Consider the following 17,500-nt stretch of genomic DNA (forward strand, 5'->3'; position numbering starts at 1 on the left):
TAATGGTGATATGGTCTCAGAAGGAATAAGAAGCTATAAAACTTATAATTTTGATAATCTTTAATCTAGAAAAGAAAGACAAGTTAATATTCATGACTTCAGCAGACATTGCAGCTATTGACTGTCAGCGACAGTGCGAGGCCTGGAGAGGCAGGAGTGAACCTGTGTCCCTGGGGCCCTCTCCCCTGGCAAAGGGGGCGGGGTGGCGGGAGTCCCACTGGAGCGCCACCGTGAGGACAAGCGCGGAAAGGCAGGGCTCTGGGGAGCGCGTGGGATGTGCACCTGCTAAGGAAGGAAAATCTGGACAAACTTCCCCGGGAGAAAGTAATGCGGGGGAGAAGACGTGAGAAGACGGCGACATCCCATATTCTGCTCTGCGTGGTGTTACTAGCTTAGGCAACGCCGGGCGAATTTGCACCAAGGTGAGATTAGTGCAGAGAGTCTGGGGTGGAGGGAAAACCCGGCTGACCTTACTGCTTGAAGCCAGATTCAACGAGCAGCCCCGGGTTAGCCGGGCAGAGCGCCAGCCCTTAATTCTCATCATTCCCCCCAACGAACTGTTTGCCTCTTTAATAGATTCCATACGAAAATTACTTCTATGGATGTCCCCCTGGGGCGCTCCAGGGAAAGTCAAAGTAGTAAAATGGACATTTCTGCCCCACCTCCTGTAGCCTGATTAGAAAATCATCTTAACCTTCCCCAGGAGCCATGGTATTTGTACAGAAAACAGATGCTCCCTCTTTGCACCAGTGGGGGAGGAGGGGCAGCCACACAGAACACCCTGCAAATCTACACGTTACAACTGGCATTTGCTTTTGAAAGCGCAACTGCATTTTTGTTTGTTTAGTTTTTTCAGCTGGGAAACTGCAAGAGTGAGGGCGTATCTGCTCCTGAATTCTTAACTGATCTTTTTTTGGTTTGTTTTTCTCCTGTTGACCATTCTCTCTGGCGGGTATTTTCCCTAAAGTTGGGGCCAATGTTATCTCCACATGCCATCCTGCCCACTGAGCCAATTTGCTGAATGAAGAGGAGGGAGGTCCACCAGTCAGGGGGAGGAAAAACGTCCATCTAGACCCCCCAGCAAGGGCTTTGCATGGACTGCAGTATTGACCTTTCAGGTGGATGGACCTGAAACAGACACAGGGGTACAGACTCAAATGTTCACAGAACAGCAGGCCCTCAGCACATGTCTCTTCTCCCTTCAGCATCACTCCCAAGGCAGGTGGTCTGATCCCTAAACCACAGGTGAGGAAACCAAGAAACACAGCCTGCTATGCTCAAGGAGGGGCTGGAGTCAGCGCCTCACCCCCACGGCTGCCCACAGGGATGGGACCCCCACCGTGGACGGTCCCACACCCCCCAGCTGAGTGCATCCTGCTTCCTGGTTACCAGTCATCTGAGTAGGTGGGTGTCTAAAGTTCTGTATCCCATGTTCTGTGTGTGAGGTCTGACTCTGGGAAGAAACCCACAGCCTCTGATTTGTGGATGAAGAAGACAGGCTCACATCCCTTGGCTGTAGGTGAGTGGGATGGGATTCAAAGCCCAGCATCAGGACCATCTCTGGACCTGAGTTTGAACCCTGGTTCCACCATCCAATCACTGCAGCCTTTGACAAGTTACTCAGCCTGTCTGGGCCTCCACTTCCTAATATTTAAATGAGGACAATAATACAAGCCTCGTGGGGCGAGGATTCAATGAGAAAGCACACAGAGCTCCTGAGGACACCTGCTGCCCATAAATGCTCAGCAAACTAATTACTAAGTCTGAGGACTTCCCTGCTATCAGGGAAAACATGGTTTTCAAAAGTCTTAGTCCTAAATGAAAGCTTGAGGGAAATCTTCAATTGAAATCTGAAATCATCAACTGAACTCTTGAGGGAAGTTACAATCTATAAATGCAGAACTGCTCTATTTGAAGTGGAATGGGCCCTGAAAACACTCTGTCCTCTTTCCTGCAGCCCCCTACCTCACCCCTCCCTCTTGCCCACCCCTCCCCCCTGCCCAGCCCCAGTGTGGATATCCCATCCCCAGCTACCGCCAGGAAGGGACCCTGGTTATGGCACACAGCTGCTCCTCACCCTGCTCACCCACCTCACCCAGGGTGGTCAGGCTGCCTGTGAAAAGTGCTGAACAAGCCCCCAGAGTCAGCAAATGTCTGGGGGTTTCTGGAATATACACCTAATTCTGGAAATCTCCAGCTACCACCCCTCAGTCCTGAGGTCAGGACTGGCCACTGCCGGGTCAGCCACGCTGCACTGACTCAGGGGCAGAGTCCCACGTCAGTCCCCAGATCCTGTACTGAAATGTACTATGGGACACATCAAGCTATTCTATGGAGAACATTCATTCAATAACTTTATCTGTTTCATAAAAATCACTCACAGACTGAAAACCAAACACAAATTACATATGGCTCCAAAGTGGCAACAAGGTCACTCTCCCCATTTTCTTGCAGAGTTTATACGCACGAAGTAAATAAAACCTTCGTCCACTGTGGCTCAGCTCATTTGGCTTTGATGATCATCTGATCTGGGCTGATACTACTGCATGTATGCGTGCTAAGTCTCTTCAGTCATGTCTGACTCTTTGCAACCCTATGGATCCCAGGCTCATTTGCCAATGGGATTCTCCAGGCAAGAATACTGGAGTGGATTGCTATGCCCTCCTCCCAGGGATCTTCCTGACCCTGGGATTGAACCTGTGTCTCTTATATCTACCTGCACTGGCAGGTGGGTTACCACCAGCGCCACCTGGGGAAGCCCTGATATTACTGCATTACCTACTAAAAAAGGGTCTGCCAAGTAAATTAACCCAGACCAGAGTCCTTGTCAACAGGTGTCAAGAAAAAGAAGGCGCTGTTCAACAGTTGCTTCCACTGAGCCCCCTGAAAGAGCTTCAGTGGGTCCACCTGTCATTCCCCATTCATTGTCAAGCAAACAGTCATCATTTATAATCACTTTTTTTAAAGGTCTGCCTGCTGAGCTGGCCTTGGAGCAGAGACTCTGGAGGGGAGCGGTGGTTCTTATGACACGTCATTGGAAGTAGCCAAAGTGAGTCAGTCACTTGAAAGTAACTCCCTGACTTCAAAACAGAGCTAAAAACATTGTGAGGATAGCCCTGCTTTTAGGTACTAAGAACTAGCCAGTGGCCAGAGGCCTGAGGGGTGCGAATGAAAGCCTGAGGCACAAACCAGGAGAAGTAATCCCAGGTCTTGCTGGCTTGGCAGAGCAGGGTGGCCACTGACCAGCTGCTAAAGCCCACTGCCAGCCTCCCATGCATTCCTTCCATCCTATGGGTGAGTATCTTGGTTCTTGTGTCAGTAGTAATTGTTCAGTAGTTAGAAGAGGAAAAAGGAGTCCAAAATGGTGGTGGCTTAAAGACAAAGAAAGGGAAAAGCCCGCAAAAATGGAACAAAAGAAAACTTGCTGACTGGAGTGAGAACTTCAGGGGAAACAAACACTCCCTCTTCTTGGCTAGCCTAATTTGCATAGGGTAGGCTCAGCAGGGAGGAGACAAATGAATAAAAGAAGGAAGCCAAGAAGATTGAGGCCTCTCACTTGGGGTTGGCCTGCCCTCCCGCCTTGAGGGTGTACTTTCCTTTGCTTGCTGAGTAAAACTCGGAGCTGTAACCAAGCTGTAACACTGGCCCACCATTTCAAATCTTTGCTGTGGCAAGACAGAACCGAGGAAATTACACTCCCTCAACATATCTGGGGCCATGACTCGGATGTAACCTGGCCAAAACAACCTTGGCTTGGCCCCTGCGAGGCGGAGGCCAAGCACAGCAGAAGCCCAACTTGGTGAAAGCTCATGTGGTGGAAGCTGAATGCAAAGGAAACCCAGTGCAGTGGAAGTGATAATAAATCCATCGTGCTGGAAACCAAGACAGCAAAAACAAACTCGGCAGAAAGCTCACACAGCTCAGTCTCAGGTTCCAGAAGACCTCCAGCTAGGAGTTGGCTCCTACATTGATAAGTGTGGCTGTCTTGTCTTCTCCTGATCTTAGAGGACATTCTTTAAACTTTTCACTGTTGGCTGTATTTTTGTTGTATATGGGCTTCATTATATTGAGGTCCGTTCCTTCTATACCAACTTTTTATGAGTTATTATCATAAATGAATGTTGAATTTGTCAAAAGCTTTTTCTGCATCTATTGATATGATATGATTTTTATTCTTCAGCTTGTTAATCTGGTGTATTACATTGCTTGATTTGTGGATAGTGAGCCATCCTTGCATCCTTTGAATAAATCCATCTGATCATGGTGTATTTTAATGTTTTATTGAATTCAGTTTGCTAATATTTTGTTGAGGACTTTTGCGTCTATGTCCATTAGTAATGATGTCCTATAAATTTATTTTTGCTTTGTTTTCCCTTTCTTTTTTCTGTGGTGTCTATGATGTGTCTGGTATCAAAATGATGCTGGCCTCATAAAATGAGTTTGGAAGCATTCCTTTCTCTTTGTAATTTTGGAATAGTTTGAGAAGAATAGGCATTAACTCCTGTTTAAATTTTGATAAAAATCACCTATGATGCTGTTTGGTCCTGGACTTTTAGTTGTTAAGAGTTTTTAACTTACCAATTCCAGTTTATTAATGGTAATGGGGTCTGCTCATATTTTCTATTTCTTCCTTATTCAGTCTTGAGAGATTATACATTTTTAGGAATTTATCCATTTCTTCTATAATATATTGTCCATTTTATTGGAAACTTTTATAGTAATGACATATAGTAAAGACATTATATAGTAATGGCTTATAATCCTTTGTGTTTCTGTGGTGTTGGTTGTAATGTCTCCTCTTTCAGTCCTGATTTTATTTATTTGGATCCCCTCTTTTCCTCGTGCTGAGTCTGGCTAAAGCTTTAGCAATATATCTTTTCAAAGTACCATTCTTAGTTTCACTGATCTTTTCTTTTGTTTTTTCTTACTCTCTGTTTCATTTATTAGTGTCCTGATCTTTATGATTCATTCCTTTGACTACCTTCTGGTTTTGTTTTTCTTTTTCTAGTTCATTTAGGTGTAATGTTAGATTGTTCATGTGAGATTTTTTCGTGTTTCTTGAGGTGGGCCTTTATGCCTCTAATTTCCCTCTAAGAACTGCTTTTGCTGTGTCCCATAGATTTTGTTACTTTATGCTTCCATTTCATTTGTCTCTGGGTATTTTTTAAAACCTCCTCTGTGAGTTCTTCAAGACTCATTGGTTGTTTAGTAGTATGTTGTTTAGTCTCCAAGTATTTCGTTTTTTTTTTTTTTTTTTTTGCATTATTTTTCCTGTATTTGATTTCTGTTTTCATACTGTTATGATCAGAAAATACATTTGATATCATTTCAACTTTCTTACATTTGTTGGAACTTTTTTTGTGTGATCTATCCTGGAAAATGTTCTATGTGCTCTTGAAAAGAGTATATATTTTGGTGTTTTTTAATGAAATGTTCTGAATCTATTAATTTCATTTGCTCTAATGTGTCATTTAAAGCCAACTTTCCTTATTGATTTTCTGTCTAGATGATCTGTCCACTGATATAAGTAGGGCATTGAAGTCTCTATTATTAATATTGTAATGTATTGCATTATTTTCTCCCTTTGTGTTTGTTAATATTTGCTTTATGTATTTAGGTACTCCTATAATGGGTGCATATACATTAATAATTGTTATATCTTCTTGATGGGTTGATCCTTTTATCATTACATAATATTCTTCTTTGTCTCATTTCTTGTTTTAAAGTCTTTCATCTGATGTAAGTATTGCTATTCCCTGCTATTCAATTCCATTTATGTGGAATACCTTTTTCCATGACATCACATTCAGTTTTCATGTGTCTTTAGAGATGAGGTGAATTTCTTATAGGTAGCATATACATGGATTTTGTTTTTTTATCCATTCAGCTCCCCTATGTCCTTTGATTGGAACATTTAGTCTATTTAGTGTAATTATTTTGCATCTTTTTGTTTGTGTATTTCTTAACTACTTCTTATTGTGGATACAGATGATTTTATGCTTTTGTCTTTTAACCTTCCTACTAGCTTTTTAAGCAGCTGATTTATTGCTTTTACTATATATTTGTTTTTAACCAATGAGATTTTTTTCCTTCTCTAATTTTCATATTTTTAGTTGTGGTCTTTTCTCTTTGAAGTAGCCTCTTTAACATATTTTGCAAAGCTGGTTGAAAGTGAAAGAAAAGAAAGTGAAAGTGGCTCAGTCGTGTCCAAGTCTTTGTGACCCCATGGACTATACAGTCCATGGAATTCTCCAGGCCAGAATACTGGAGTGGGTAGCCTTTCCCTTCTCCAGGGGATCTTCCCAACCCAGGGATCAAAACCAGGTCTCTTGCATTGCAGGTGGATTCTTTACCAGCTGAGCCACCAGGGAAGCCCAGTGGTACTGAATTCCTTTAACTTTTGCTTACCTTAAAATCCTTTCTCCTCAAATCTGAATACTAACCTTGCTAGGTAGAGTATTCTTAGGTAGAGTATTCCTGTTTTTTTTTCCCTTTTATCACTTTGAATATATCGTGCCACTCTCTTCTGGCTGGCAAAGTTCCTGCCAAAAAGAAAGCTGATTGTCACATGGAAGTTCCCTTGTATGTGACTAGTTGCTTTTCTTTTGATGTTTTTAAGAGTCTCTCTTTAATAATTGCCACTTTAATTGTAACATTTTGGTGTGGACCTCATTGAGTTCATCTTTTTGGGGACACTCTGTGCTTCTTGGACCTGGATGTCGATATCCTTTCCCAGGTTAAGAAGGTTTTCAGCTACTTTTTTCTCCAAATAACTTACCTACCTCTTTCTCTCTCTCTTCTCCTTCTGGAACCCCTCTAATGTGATTGTTAGTACACTTGGCGTTGTCCCAGAGGTCTCTTAAACTACCATCATTTAAATTTTTTTTTTTTTTTTCTGTTCTGCTTGATTTCCACTACTCTGTCTTCCAGATCACTGAGCTGTTCCTCTGTATTATCTAATCTACTGTTGATTCCTTCTAGTGTATTTTTTATTTCATTTATTGTATTCCTAAATTCTGATCCATTCTTCTTTATATTTTCTAGCTCTTTGTTGAAATTCTCACCATGTTCATTCATTCTTCTGAGTTTAATGAGCTTGTTTATAATTATCGCTTTGAATTCATTATCTCCACTTCGTTTAGTTCTCTTTCTGAGATTGTCCTGTTCTTTCATTTAGAACATATTCTTCCCTCTCCTTATTTTGCCCAATTTTGTTTATTTCTGTGTGTTAGGTGGGCTGGTTACGTTTCTTGATCTTGGGGAAGTGGCCTCATGCAGGAGACGTCCTATGGGGCCCCGCAACCTGCTCTTCCCTGGTCTCCAGAGCTATATGCTCTAGGGGTGCCTCCTCTGTGGGCTGTGTGCCTTCTTCTTCTGTGGCTGGGCTGGCTCCTGTGAGTGTGATGGTGGGAGCCTGGACCCTGGCCTGGCTGGCTACAGGGATGTTCCTCTTGTGGGGCTGTGGGGCTGAAGGAGGGCGGGGTAACAATCTCACATGGCTGGCTCCACAATCCACGTGGGCCTTCAGGCTGGTGCTGGCCCAAGGACCCAGGTCCCCATGCAGCTGTCAGTTACATTTTTAATCAGTTTGTGGCAATCCAAGCGAGGCCCAGGCTCCAATGCAGGCCCCCAGTGCAACTATTACAACCTTTTTTAAAGCAGTGCTTCTCAGGCTTTCCTGGGTATGGCAGGGAAGTGGGTTTTCTGCTTCCTTCTCTCTAGGGATAGTGACTGTGTGTATCTGTCCCTTGAAAATGAGGTGGGAAGTATCATTTGTACAAGAACATCTAAAAGATCTTCCTCTTGTCCCACTAAGAATAAATGGATTATATGGAATCTAAACAAAGCTGTGGAATTTCAAGTTTTAGAATGAGAACAAACTGTCTCAAAGTCAGATCTTTATCTTATCAACCAAATCACTGTCACATAAAGATGTCCAAAAATATCAATAATTTGCCGAAAACTAGTTGCAAAGCAAATTCATGTGTGAAAAAAAGAATTTAGTGTTTCAAAAGTTGTTTTCTTTGAGACAGAAATTTTATTCCTATTTTAAAATAAGGGTAATTAATAAAAAATAAGCAAATCATTCATTTTTTATGATAGCTCTTATGCTTTGAAATATAATAAGGGGCTTAGAAAAATCCAACTATAAGTCATGTCATGGAGAAAAGTTTCCCAGAGATTTTGGCAGTGAAAGAGCATCAAATATCTTATCACTAGCCAGCCTAAATCACAAAACCCATGTGCCTTTCTTGAATTTTGGATATATCTATTTGTATCCAAACTCTGGAGGAAGCAATGCAAAACACTCAATGGGCTTACTGTTTACTGGATACTTGATCATCTACATAAAGTTCTTACAGCAAAATCCAGAAAGAGGTATCCATGTTATTTTCACCTTGAAGTTACCTTGCAGGGTGATGGGCAGAGATGCTCCTGGGAAGTTCAGGCAAGGCTCTGGGGACAATTAGGACCAGCTATCTGCTAGCTGGCTGTGTTAGCAGTCACACCCTCACTTAGAATCCAGCGACCTGGACTTTTCTTTGGACTTCCAAGGTAGGAAGCCAGGGAAAGGAGGAATTCATTAGAGAAGACCTGACTGGTCACTCACTCCCTCATTCTGCATGAGGAGGCCAAGTCCCAGAGAAGCACAAAACTTTTCCTAATAGTACCCAAGTCTTCTGCTCAAAGGGACACTTCTGAACAGAAGAAAAAAAAACAACCTGGATTCTCAAAAGACATGTTATAAGTTATAGTCAGTCATACTTTCAGAGCCACAAACTCAGACTGGATTGAGGAGATAACTCTTTTGAGAATCCTTGAGACTTTCCAAATATGGCTGACCTGCCTCTCTGTCTGCCTTCAGGAAGATGCTTTGGTTGAGATGCCAGCTCAGCTCTGGGGCTGTAAGAGCTGGGGGATGAGGAGTAAGGCTTGGATTGGAAGAGCAATGGAGAGGTCAGGATGCAGGGAAAGGGTCTGGGAGAGGAGGATCAGGGAAGGGTCACAGACCATGACACATGGTCCCCAAATGTGTGCACTCAGGAAACGTGGAGTTAGGATGCCCTAGCTTGTCTTTTCCCGTGATTCAGGGCAGTGGAACAGCCATCCACAAGGCTTTCCTCAGCAGCTTTATCCCTAGTCCCCTTCATGGTCTCACTCCCTCAAATTTATAGTACTGTCAGAATTAAAGTGATGAAGCCAGTCAGAACACAGCCTTCATCCCATCACAATTCCGAACGTAGTGATTCTGACTACAGCTGGGAAATAACACACAAAAGATTGACCAAGCCCAGGCTGACAGACAGAGTTCTGTTTCAGACCTGAAGATGGATGAGATCAATTTTGAAGCAACTCTGCCTTCATCTTCTAGGTTATAGATGTCAGTGATTTTTTTTTTTTTTTGCCTCTAAGTCTTATGTTTCAAACTGCATCCTTCTAGAGTAATCATAGGCATCATTTTATATAACCCCTAGAAAATGAGTCACTTTGTGATGAAGCAGCATTTTAGAATTTGTGGTCTACTGTAGGTTTTATTCAATTTAGTTGGTTGGTCTTCAACCAACGTCAAAGACAGTTTCATTTCAAAAACTTCAGAAGACAGTTATATTTAATGTTAATCCATGTTTGAACAACCAGTCATCCAATTTTATATTTTAGTTACTAAATGTATCAATAAGCCCTAAATGTATCAATAATCATTAAAATGATTGGTTTGCCTATACCATATGCCTGTTCCATTTACCAGTACACGGGATATGTTACACATGGGATATATTATATATATTATACATGGGATATATTATAACACATGTGATTATATGATAACCAGTACACATGTGATATATTATAACCAGCTGGACTTGTAGACAAAGCACAGAGAGGTACAGGCTGCAGAGCCTGTGAAGCCTGGGCCATGTCTGGCCCCCACCAGCTCTCCTCCCGCCAACCCACCCCCCTGGAAAAGGGATGGCTGATGGCTGTATGGACAGGCGACAAAATGGAATGAGCGTTTTCCAATCACTCCCAAAATTGATTTCTCCTTGAATTACCCGCAAAGCCTGCTTTGAGGGTTTAGTTAAATAGTTCATCGGCTGAACGTAATACAGTCTAGAGTTGAACCGAAGCAGTCTTTCAAAGCGGGCTTCCTCTGGTGCAGTTATACACTGGAGAGACAGCGGGGACAGTCCTGCAGGAGCAAACCCCGCCATCCACACGCCTCACCTGCCATGTCGATGGCGAAAGGCCTGTCTGCTCTCCAGCCAGTGTACCATCCCACGACTTTGCCATTCTCCACCAGCGGACGTTCGTAGCGCCGCCCACCGACGAGGCCCACCGGCCAGACTGAGACCTTGCGTGTCGTTCTCATCTACAAAAGCGGAAAGAGATGTGGTTGAGGGTTCCTTAGGGAAAAGACCCTGAGAGGAGGAAAGGAATGTGAGCCACAGAAGAAACAGGGGGAAAGGGGAGTGGAGATGTTCAAAAGGCGCAGGTTTCTGAACAGAGCCCTCCTGCTGGTAGACGGCTCCCTGATTCCCTGCTGGGGACCACTGTCCTGTGCCATCGTGGGCTCAGTCAGGGGCTCAGGGCTGAGAGATAAAATGGGTCCGTGTCTGAACATCGCTCACCTCCTTGGAAGCTAAGTTGTGGCCATCAGATATTGTCTACTTGTCTCGAAGCTGAATCTGCAACAATACTCCGTACCTCCAGAAGTGAGGAGGCTGGCTGACCCCCAGGGAACCGCACATCCAGTAACAGCAGGAGTTCCGCTCAGAGAAGTCACAGGGCTTGGCTGGCTCTGATTTTGCATTGTGACAGACACAGAGAGGTCTTGTCTGGGAACACTCATAATGGGATCCAGATCCAGAACAGACACCAGGCACCCTCCGGACTGACAGAAAGAAAAATGTACCCTAAATTCACTGCCTTTCAAAGGCAGTTGGCCAAATGCCCCATGCCAGTGGCTGGAATCTCTGGTCCTCTCCAGGTACCCGCTCTTGTGCTTGGTGGGGCTCTGGTCAAAGACAGCCCTCAACCAGAAGTTATCTCCTAGATTTCTTTAAGGGGAAAGACGCAAAGTTCACAAAAATACAGTCCTCTTCTCAATTCACTCCACCTTCAGACCCATCTCCTTGCACACTGCAGAAAACGGAGACATTTCCATTTTTTCATTTGATATCTCAAACATGCCAAGCATACTGAAAAACCAAATTAAATCTAATACGTTTTTCTTACAGTGACAAAATGGCCTTGTGTCTAACAAGGCACGAAAATAGTGCTGTGTCCTTTTTTTGATATTTCCTTAAAATGCCTGTGATTTTTCAGCTCCTAAACTTCTTTTTCCTGGAGCACTAAATGTTGAAATGTGGAAAGCTGGTAAGCAGACCCCATCTCAGACTTGGGTGGGTGTCCTCCTGACAACACATAGGCTGTGCCTGCATACAGCAAAGGCCGAAACATTCTTGATAAGGATGTAAGCACCACGTGATACCTGATATGTGAGTCATGTGTAGCAAGAGATCAGGATGAGCTGTGCTATGAAGAGGTACCTCACGGGCAAAGAGGCAGACAGACAGGAAAAGAATGGAAGGAGACAGGAAACAGGAAAAGAGAAATTTCCTTAAAGAGTAGAACACACGTAACTGGGAACACTCCTACAGGGGCTAGGAAACACGGCCAGATGGGTTCAATGCCTGGCTTTTCACTTTAAACAGGGCCATGAAAAACGTGAAGGATTTTGCCCACAGATTCCAGAATGGCCTAGGGTTCTGGGTAACAAGATGAAACACAGAAGTGACTCTTCACACTTCTGTGCCAGTTTCATGCTAGAACATGCAGGGTTTGTTTGCATGCTCCAAATTCCCGAGAGTAGCTCAGATCAAACATCTGTTCATGTTTTATTTTTTCAGAGGATTGGGTGCTAAAGGAGAAGCAATGACTATTGAACACAGGTGATGTGGTAGGATTATATTTCCAAGCATGCTAAATTTTAAAATGTCAGTCATTTAAATACAGGCAGCACATCATATCCACAGTTGGTGGAGCCCACAGATGCTGAACCTGTGGATACGGCGGGTCCAGGTTGGCACTTGAGCATCCTCAGATTTTGGTACCCGCAGTGGGTCCTGGAGCCAATCTCCCATGGGTATCTAGGGATGCCTGTAGTCTACAGCTTCAGAAAGATCCAGATGCTTTGGCCATGTATGTATGCCTCTGAGATTCAGTGTGGAATCCTGCATCACACAGCCTGGCAGTACAGGACCATTGCATTACAGAGTGTGCCAGGCATTTTACAGGAAAATAGCAGAGCTATTTACAGAGCATCTGCAGGTCACCCCAGGGACCCATCTTTGTTCTGCACCCTTTTCATTCCACCACTGCTCCTTAAGGAGTCCTTGGCAGCTACGTTCTTTTCTGAGGGGAGGGGGATGTAATGATGACTGTTTCTATTATAAGTAAAATTTTCCTATAACTAAAATAATTTCCAATATTTAAAAGCTTTCCCACTTTCTTAGCACAAAGCAGCAGCTATGTCACAGCACAATTCCAGGTGCCTGGTGTGAGCTCCAGTTTGAAATCGAGGAGTAAAGCGCTAGATGTTAAGAGAGTGAGGAAGCACTTTGCATATTAATAAGATTCACAACGTTAAGACCAGGTCTGGCCCCCAAAGGCATTTTTGTCCTCTTTATTCAACACCAGAGCCACACTCTATCACTTACTCCTCCCGCTGTGACTCCCAGTGAAATGGACAGGACTCCCAAGCAACCAGCCCAAATCACGAGCAGACCCAATGGCTGGAGGACCACAAGATGTGTTAGGTACATCTCCACACTCCTCCAGTCTAAATGCCTTCAAACTCCCCAGGGCAGGGGGTGCTGGTTTGTCTGCATCTCCTCCAGGAGAGCAGGGAGGCAAGGAACTGCCCTGACTCCACGTCTGGTGACTCTTACCAGCAACCAGCCCCTGTTTCTTTAAGCCAACTTTGTTCCTGCAGCTTTAAGCTACAAGGCTTTGGTCCCTGTCTGGGAGACAGCTAGCGGCCAGCTGCAGGACTGGAACACTTCAGATCACACATCCATTATCATCAGAATGCCCTTAGAGTGAAACTGAAAGTTAAACAAGTGTCTGTAGCTTCCTTTAAGACCTACTGGTAAGTGAAAGTTGTATTTATTTTTTTCCAAAGGGAAATGAGCAAAATCCTTGATCTTACGAAACATGAAATGCTATAGGCAACCTCAAGGAGTAGAATTACAATAAAGAATTTTGCATCCCATATCCTTCTTTTTAAACTAATAATTTCAGTGGCAAAAAAGCCACCCCAAATCCACAATAAAAAAATCACCCTCAGTGTAGCAGAATCCACATTTAGAACTAAAGACAGACAGGAAAGAGAGCTGCAAATATGATGAAGACACAGCAAGTGTGCACCTGGAGCCCAGGGTCCTTTCCAATATTGAGCATAAACACCCGGTATTTTCCAACAGAGAAGCTATGTTTATATGATCCAACACATCCATAAATTTTCTTTGGAACAAGTCTGAAAATTAGCATCATGTCTGTTTTCTTTGTTGCATCTGATTCACCATCCATTTCTTTCAACTAACAGTTCCTTGGTTCAGCTCTATTCACTCCACACCGTGTCCTTCACATAACTGGATATTGCCCAGGATCTTTTCTCTTTTTTTCCAGAAAATTTTTATTTCCATACACAACCATTTACAGAGCACGAACTTCTGAGGGGCACAAGCTAATTACTTAAAGGAGCTAAGAATTCTAGAAGCAGAAATGCCCCTAATGTTATATATTCAACCCTTCTCTTGTGTCACTGGGTAGAAAGTCTAGAAGACCACACGTCACATCTCTTCACACCTCCTGTATCTTTCCACTAAATATCAGTCACATACCTCATATGCGTCCAGTGCCAGTCCCTGAGTGAGGTAGATGAGGTCCGTGCCTATGAAGCCAATGTTCCGGGAAAGAAAAATCAGTAACACAATCAACTGCAAAACAAGTTACTTAAATCTGATGCTGATAATGGCTCTAAGGGGAGCAGATGGTGCTGTGAGGTTCATTTCCGAGACTCTGATCTGGTCTGGGACCCACTGAGGCTTCCTCTGGGACATCGACCTGAGCTAAGCCCACAGCACGAGAAGACTGGCCACCATGGACACGAAGCCTAAGACTTTGCAGGAAGAAGGCAACTCAAGTGCTTCAGGCCGCGGACAGGAATGTTCCCCTGCCTTCCTTAATAAAATAGATCATTTTGGACAGTGGCTGCTGGGAGCCAGGTTTCCCACTGCTGGAGTGAGAACTTACAGATGGGAAAAGAGAAGACCAGCATGACCCAGGTGGCTGTGGATGAGAGCTGGAGATGTCAGTATGCACTCATGTTTAGCTTCATATAGAGAGGGTTATAGATGGTTATAGCTTACTATAGAGACGGTTATAGATAGGGCTTCCCAGGTGGCTCAGTGGTGAAGAGTCCACCTGCCAAGCAGGATCCATGGGTCTGAAAGATCTGGAGAAGGAAACGGCAAGCCACTCCAATACTCTTGGCTGGGAAATCCTATGGACAGAGGAGCCTGGTGGGCTACTGTCCATGGAATTGCAAAGGAGTCAGACCCAGCTTAGAGACTAAACAACAGCAATAGATAGACACGTGTGCACTCTGGTTAGTACACACGCAGTTCCTTGCTCTGTCAGCTGAGGGGCCTGGAAGCAGTGACCTCCCCAGCAGCACCGAGCCCACCTGGCTCCAGATCATGGTCCCTAACACCATGCTCTAATAAAGGGAACCAGAGCTACTTGGAGAAGCAGCTGACTCCAGGGCTGGGGCAGAAATATCCATGATGATCCTGGGCATCTTCAGAGCCAGAAAGCAAGGGAACATTAAAAAAGACAAAAACAAACAAAAAGTACACATTGATGGGGGCATATAAAAAGGCCCACAGGAGTCTACCAAATGGCCAAAGGTGGAACAATTTGATCAACAAAATTAGATTACAAACTACAAAATAAACACTAAACACAAATATAACCGAAGTATATAAACAAATGGTTGAATACATCAGCACATGGGGAATATACCAAATTCCCACGCAGAAGAATTGCAAATTCTGAATGTAGGTGGCCCTCCTCCCAGCCAAGGAGGTAGAGCTGACTCCCAGCTTCTTTGGTGTGGGCTGCATAGTAACTTCCTTTTAGAGAGATCAGTGTGGAAGAAACTTCACAGTGGAGAAACCTCAAGGATACCGTCCACAGTTTTAAGTCATGTGCCCTTGATATGCTGCAAATAGCATTGTCTCTCCATGGGCTTTTCTAACTTCTGTGGATCTTTCTAATAAGATAAACCAGGGCTCCTTGGAGAAATGGCCAATTCCAGCACAGAGATGGGAAATACAAAAGATGAGCCTAAATCATCCTGCAGTGCCAGAAAGTAAGGAAGGGTTTAAAAGGCAAAGATCCCACACGAACCCACATCTGTGAGGGTCTGTCTGAAGAACACAGCCAGCTGAAAGAGCTCCCAGTGACTAGAGAAGAAACAATGCAAAATAACGAGCTATACAAAAGTGTAGATAGCATGTACCCTTAACCTGATATTATGGAAATGACACTTTTCTTCCCCCAAATCCATAACCGTATTCTAATCATGAGGAAAACCTCAGAAAAACTTCAGTGGAGTGGCATGCTACAATATACCTGACCAGTACTCCCCCAAAGCGTCAAAGTCATTAAAAACACGGCTTCCCTGGTGGCTGAGGTGGTAAAGAATCTGCCTGCACTGCAGGAGACCCAGGTCCAATTCTTGGGTCGGGAAGAACTCCTGGAGAAATGAATGGCTACCCACTCCAGTATTCCTGCCTGGAGAACTGCATGGACAGAGGAGCCTGGCGGGCTACAGTCCATGTGGTTGCACAGAGTTAGACAGGACTGAGAGACTAACACTTTCAGTTACACTCCTCCAAACTGTCAAGGTCATCAAAACCAAGGAAAATCAGCGAAACTATCACAGCCAAAGAGGAACCTACAGAGACATGACTGAATGTAATGTGGTGCCCAGAAAAGGCTCCTGGAACAGAAAAAGGATACCTGGTAGATACTAAGGATATCTTAATAAAGAATAGACTGTAGCGAATTTGATCCATTCATTACAACACATGTAACACAGGTAACATACTGATATATAACATTAGCAACAGGGGAAACTGGGTGTGTAATATGGGGGAACTCTCTCACATCTTCTCAGTTCTTCTGTAATTCCAAAACTGTGTTAAATATGAAGTCTGTTTTAAAATTTTCTTTCCAGAGCACCTGGAGTGACTACTCCTTCTCTATCCGGCCCTGATGCGTAGGGTATGATGTAGACTTATTCTCCAGCCTAGAGTCAAGTTCTCACTCACTTTTTCTGCCCTCAGTTACCGTGTAGACCAGAGATCACAGCGGAGCATTTGGCCATACATAGCCTGAGAGGAGAGTCTGGACTGGCCTGTACAGCGGTTTTGCATTTTAAATGGAGACGTAGTAAAGCCCCAAGCTGTCTGGGGTCCTTGACGATCTGATGCACTGGGCTGGAGTCCTTTATAGTTACAGCAGCTAGATTGCAGCAGCACCAGGCTAGCCCTCCCTGCTCCCCCCGGTCCCCCTCCACCCCCTACCACAGCCCCCAAAGCTGAACCTACATGTCTGTACTCACGGGGGACAGTCCTCCCTGCAAAGTGGGCACCTGGAAAACAGACCAGATGAGCCACAAGTACAGTAAATCCCTACATAAGAGTGAGTTCCACTCTGAGAGCATGTTCGTAAGTCCAATTTGTTCCTCAGTTCAGTTCAGTTCAGTTCAGTCGCTCAGTCGTGTCCGACTCTTTGCGACCCCATGAACCGCAGCACGCCAGGCCTCCCTGTCCATCACCAACTCCCAGAGTCCACCCAAACCCACGTCCATCGTGTCGGTGATACCATCCAACTATCTCATCCTCTGTCGTCCCCTTCTCCTCCTGCCCCCAATCCCTCCCAGCATCAGAGTCTTTTCCAATGAGTCAACTCTTCACATGAGGTGGCCAAAGTACTGGAGTTTCAGCTTCAGCATCATTCCCTCCAAAGAAATCCCAGGGCTGATCTCCTTCAGAATGGACTGATTGGATCTCCTTGCAGTCCAAGGGACTCTCAAGAGTCTTCTCCAACACCATAGTTCAAAAGCATCAATTCTTCAGTGCTCAGCTTTCTTCACAGTCCAACTCTCACATCCATACATGACCATTGGAAAAAACATAGCCTTGACTAGACGGACCTTTATTGGCAAAGTAATGTCTCTGCTTTTGAATATGCTGTCTAGGTTGGTCATAACTTTCCTTCCAAGGAATAAGCGTCTTTTAATTTCATGGCTGCAATCACCATCTGCAGTGATTTTGGAGCCCCCCAAAATAAAGTCTGACATTGTTTCAACTGTTTCCCCATCTATTTCCCATGAAATGATGGGACCAGATGCCGTGATCTTTGTTTT

At 44.3% G+C, this 17,500-nt stretch overlaps 1 protein-coding gene across 1 annotated transcript in view; it reads right to left on the minus strand.

Annotated features, from left to right (window-relative positions):
• The window catches only part of B3GAT2 (beta-1,3-glucuronyltransferase 2), a 93,847-nt gene that overhangs the window by 47,276 nt on the left and 29,071 nt on the right, over nucleotides 1-17,500 (minus strand). The window contains exon 2 of the mRNA XM_027550879.1: nucleotides 10,225-10,369. Coding sequence (XP_027406680.1) covers nucleotides 10,225-10,369 — 145 coding nt within the window. The remainder of the gene's footprint in view (nucleotides 1-10,224; nucleotides 10,370-17,500) is intronic.

Source organism: Bos indicus x Bos taurus, chromosome 9 (assembly GCF_003369695.1).
Source record: "Bos indicus x Bos taurus breed Angus x Brahman F1 hybrid chromosome 9, Bos_hybrid_MaternalHap_v2.0, whole genome shotgun sequence".
NCBI classification, from domain to species: domain Eukaryota; kingdom Metazoa; phylum Chordata; class Mammalia; order Artiodactyla; family Bovidae; genus Bos; species Bos indicus x Bos taurus.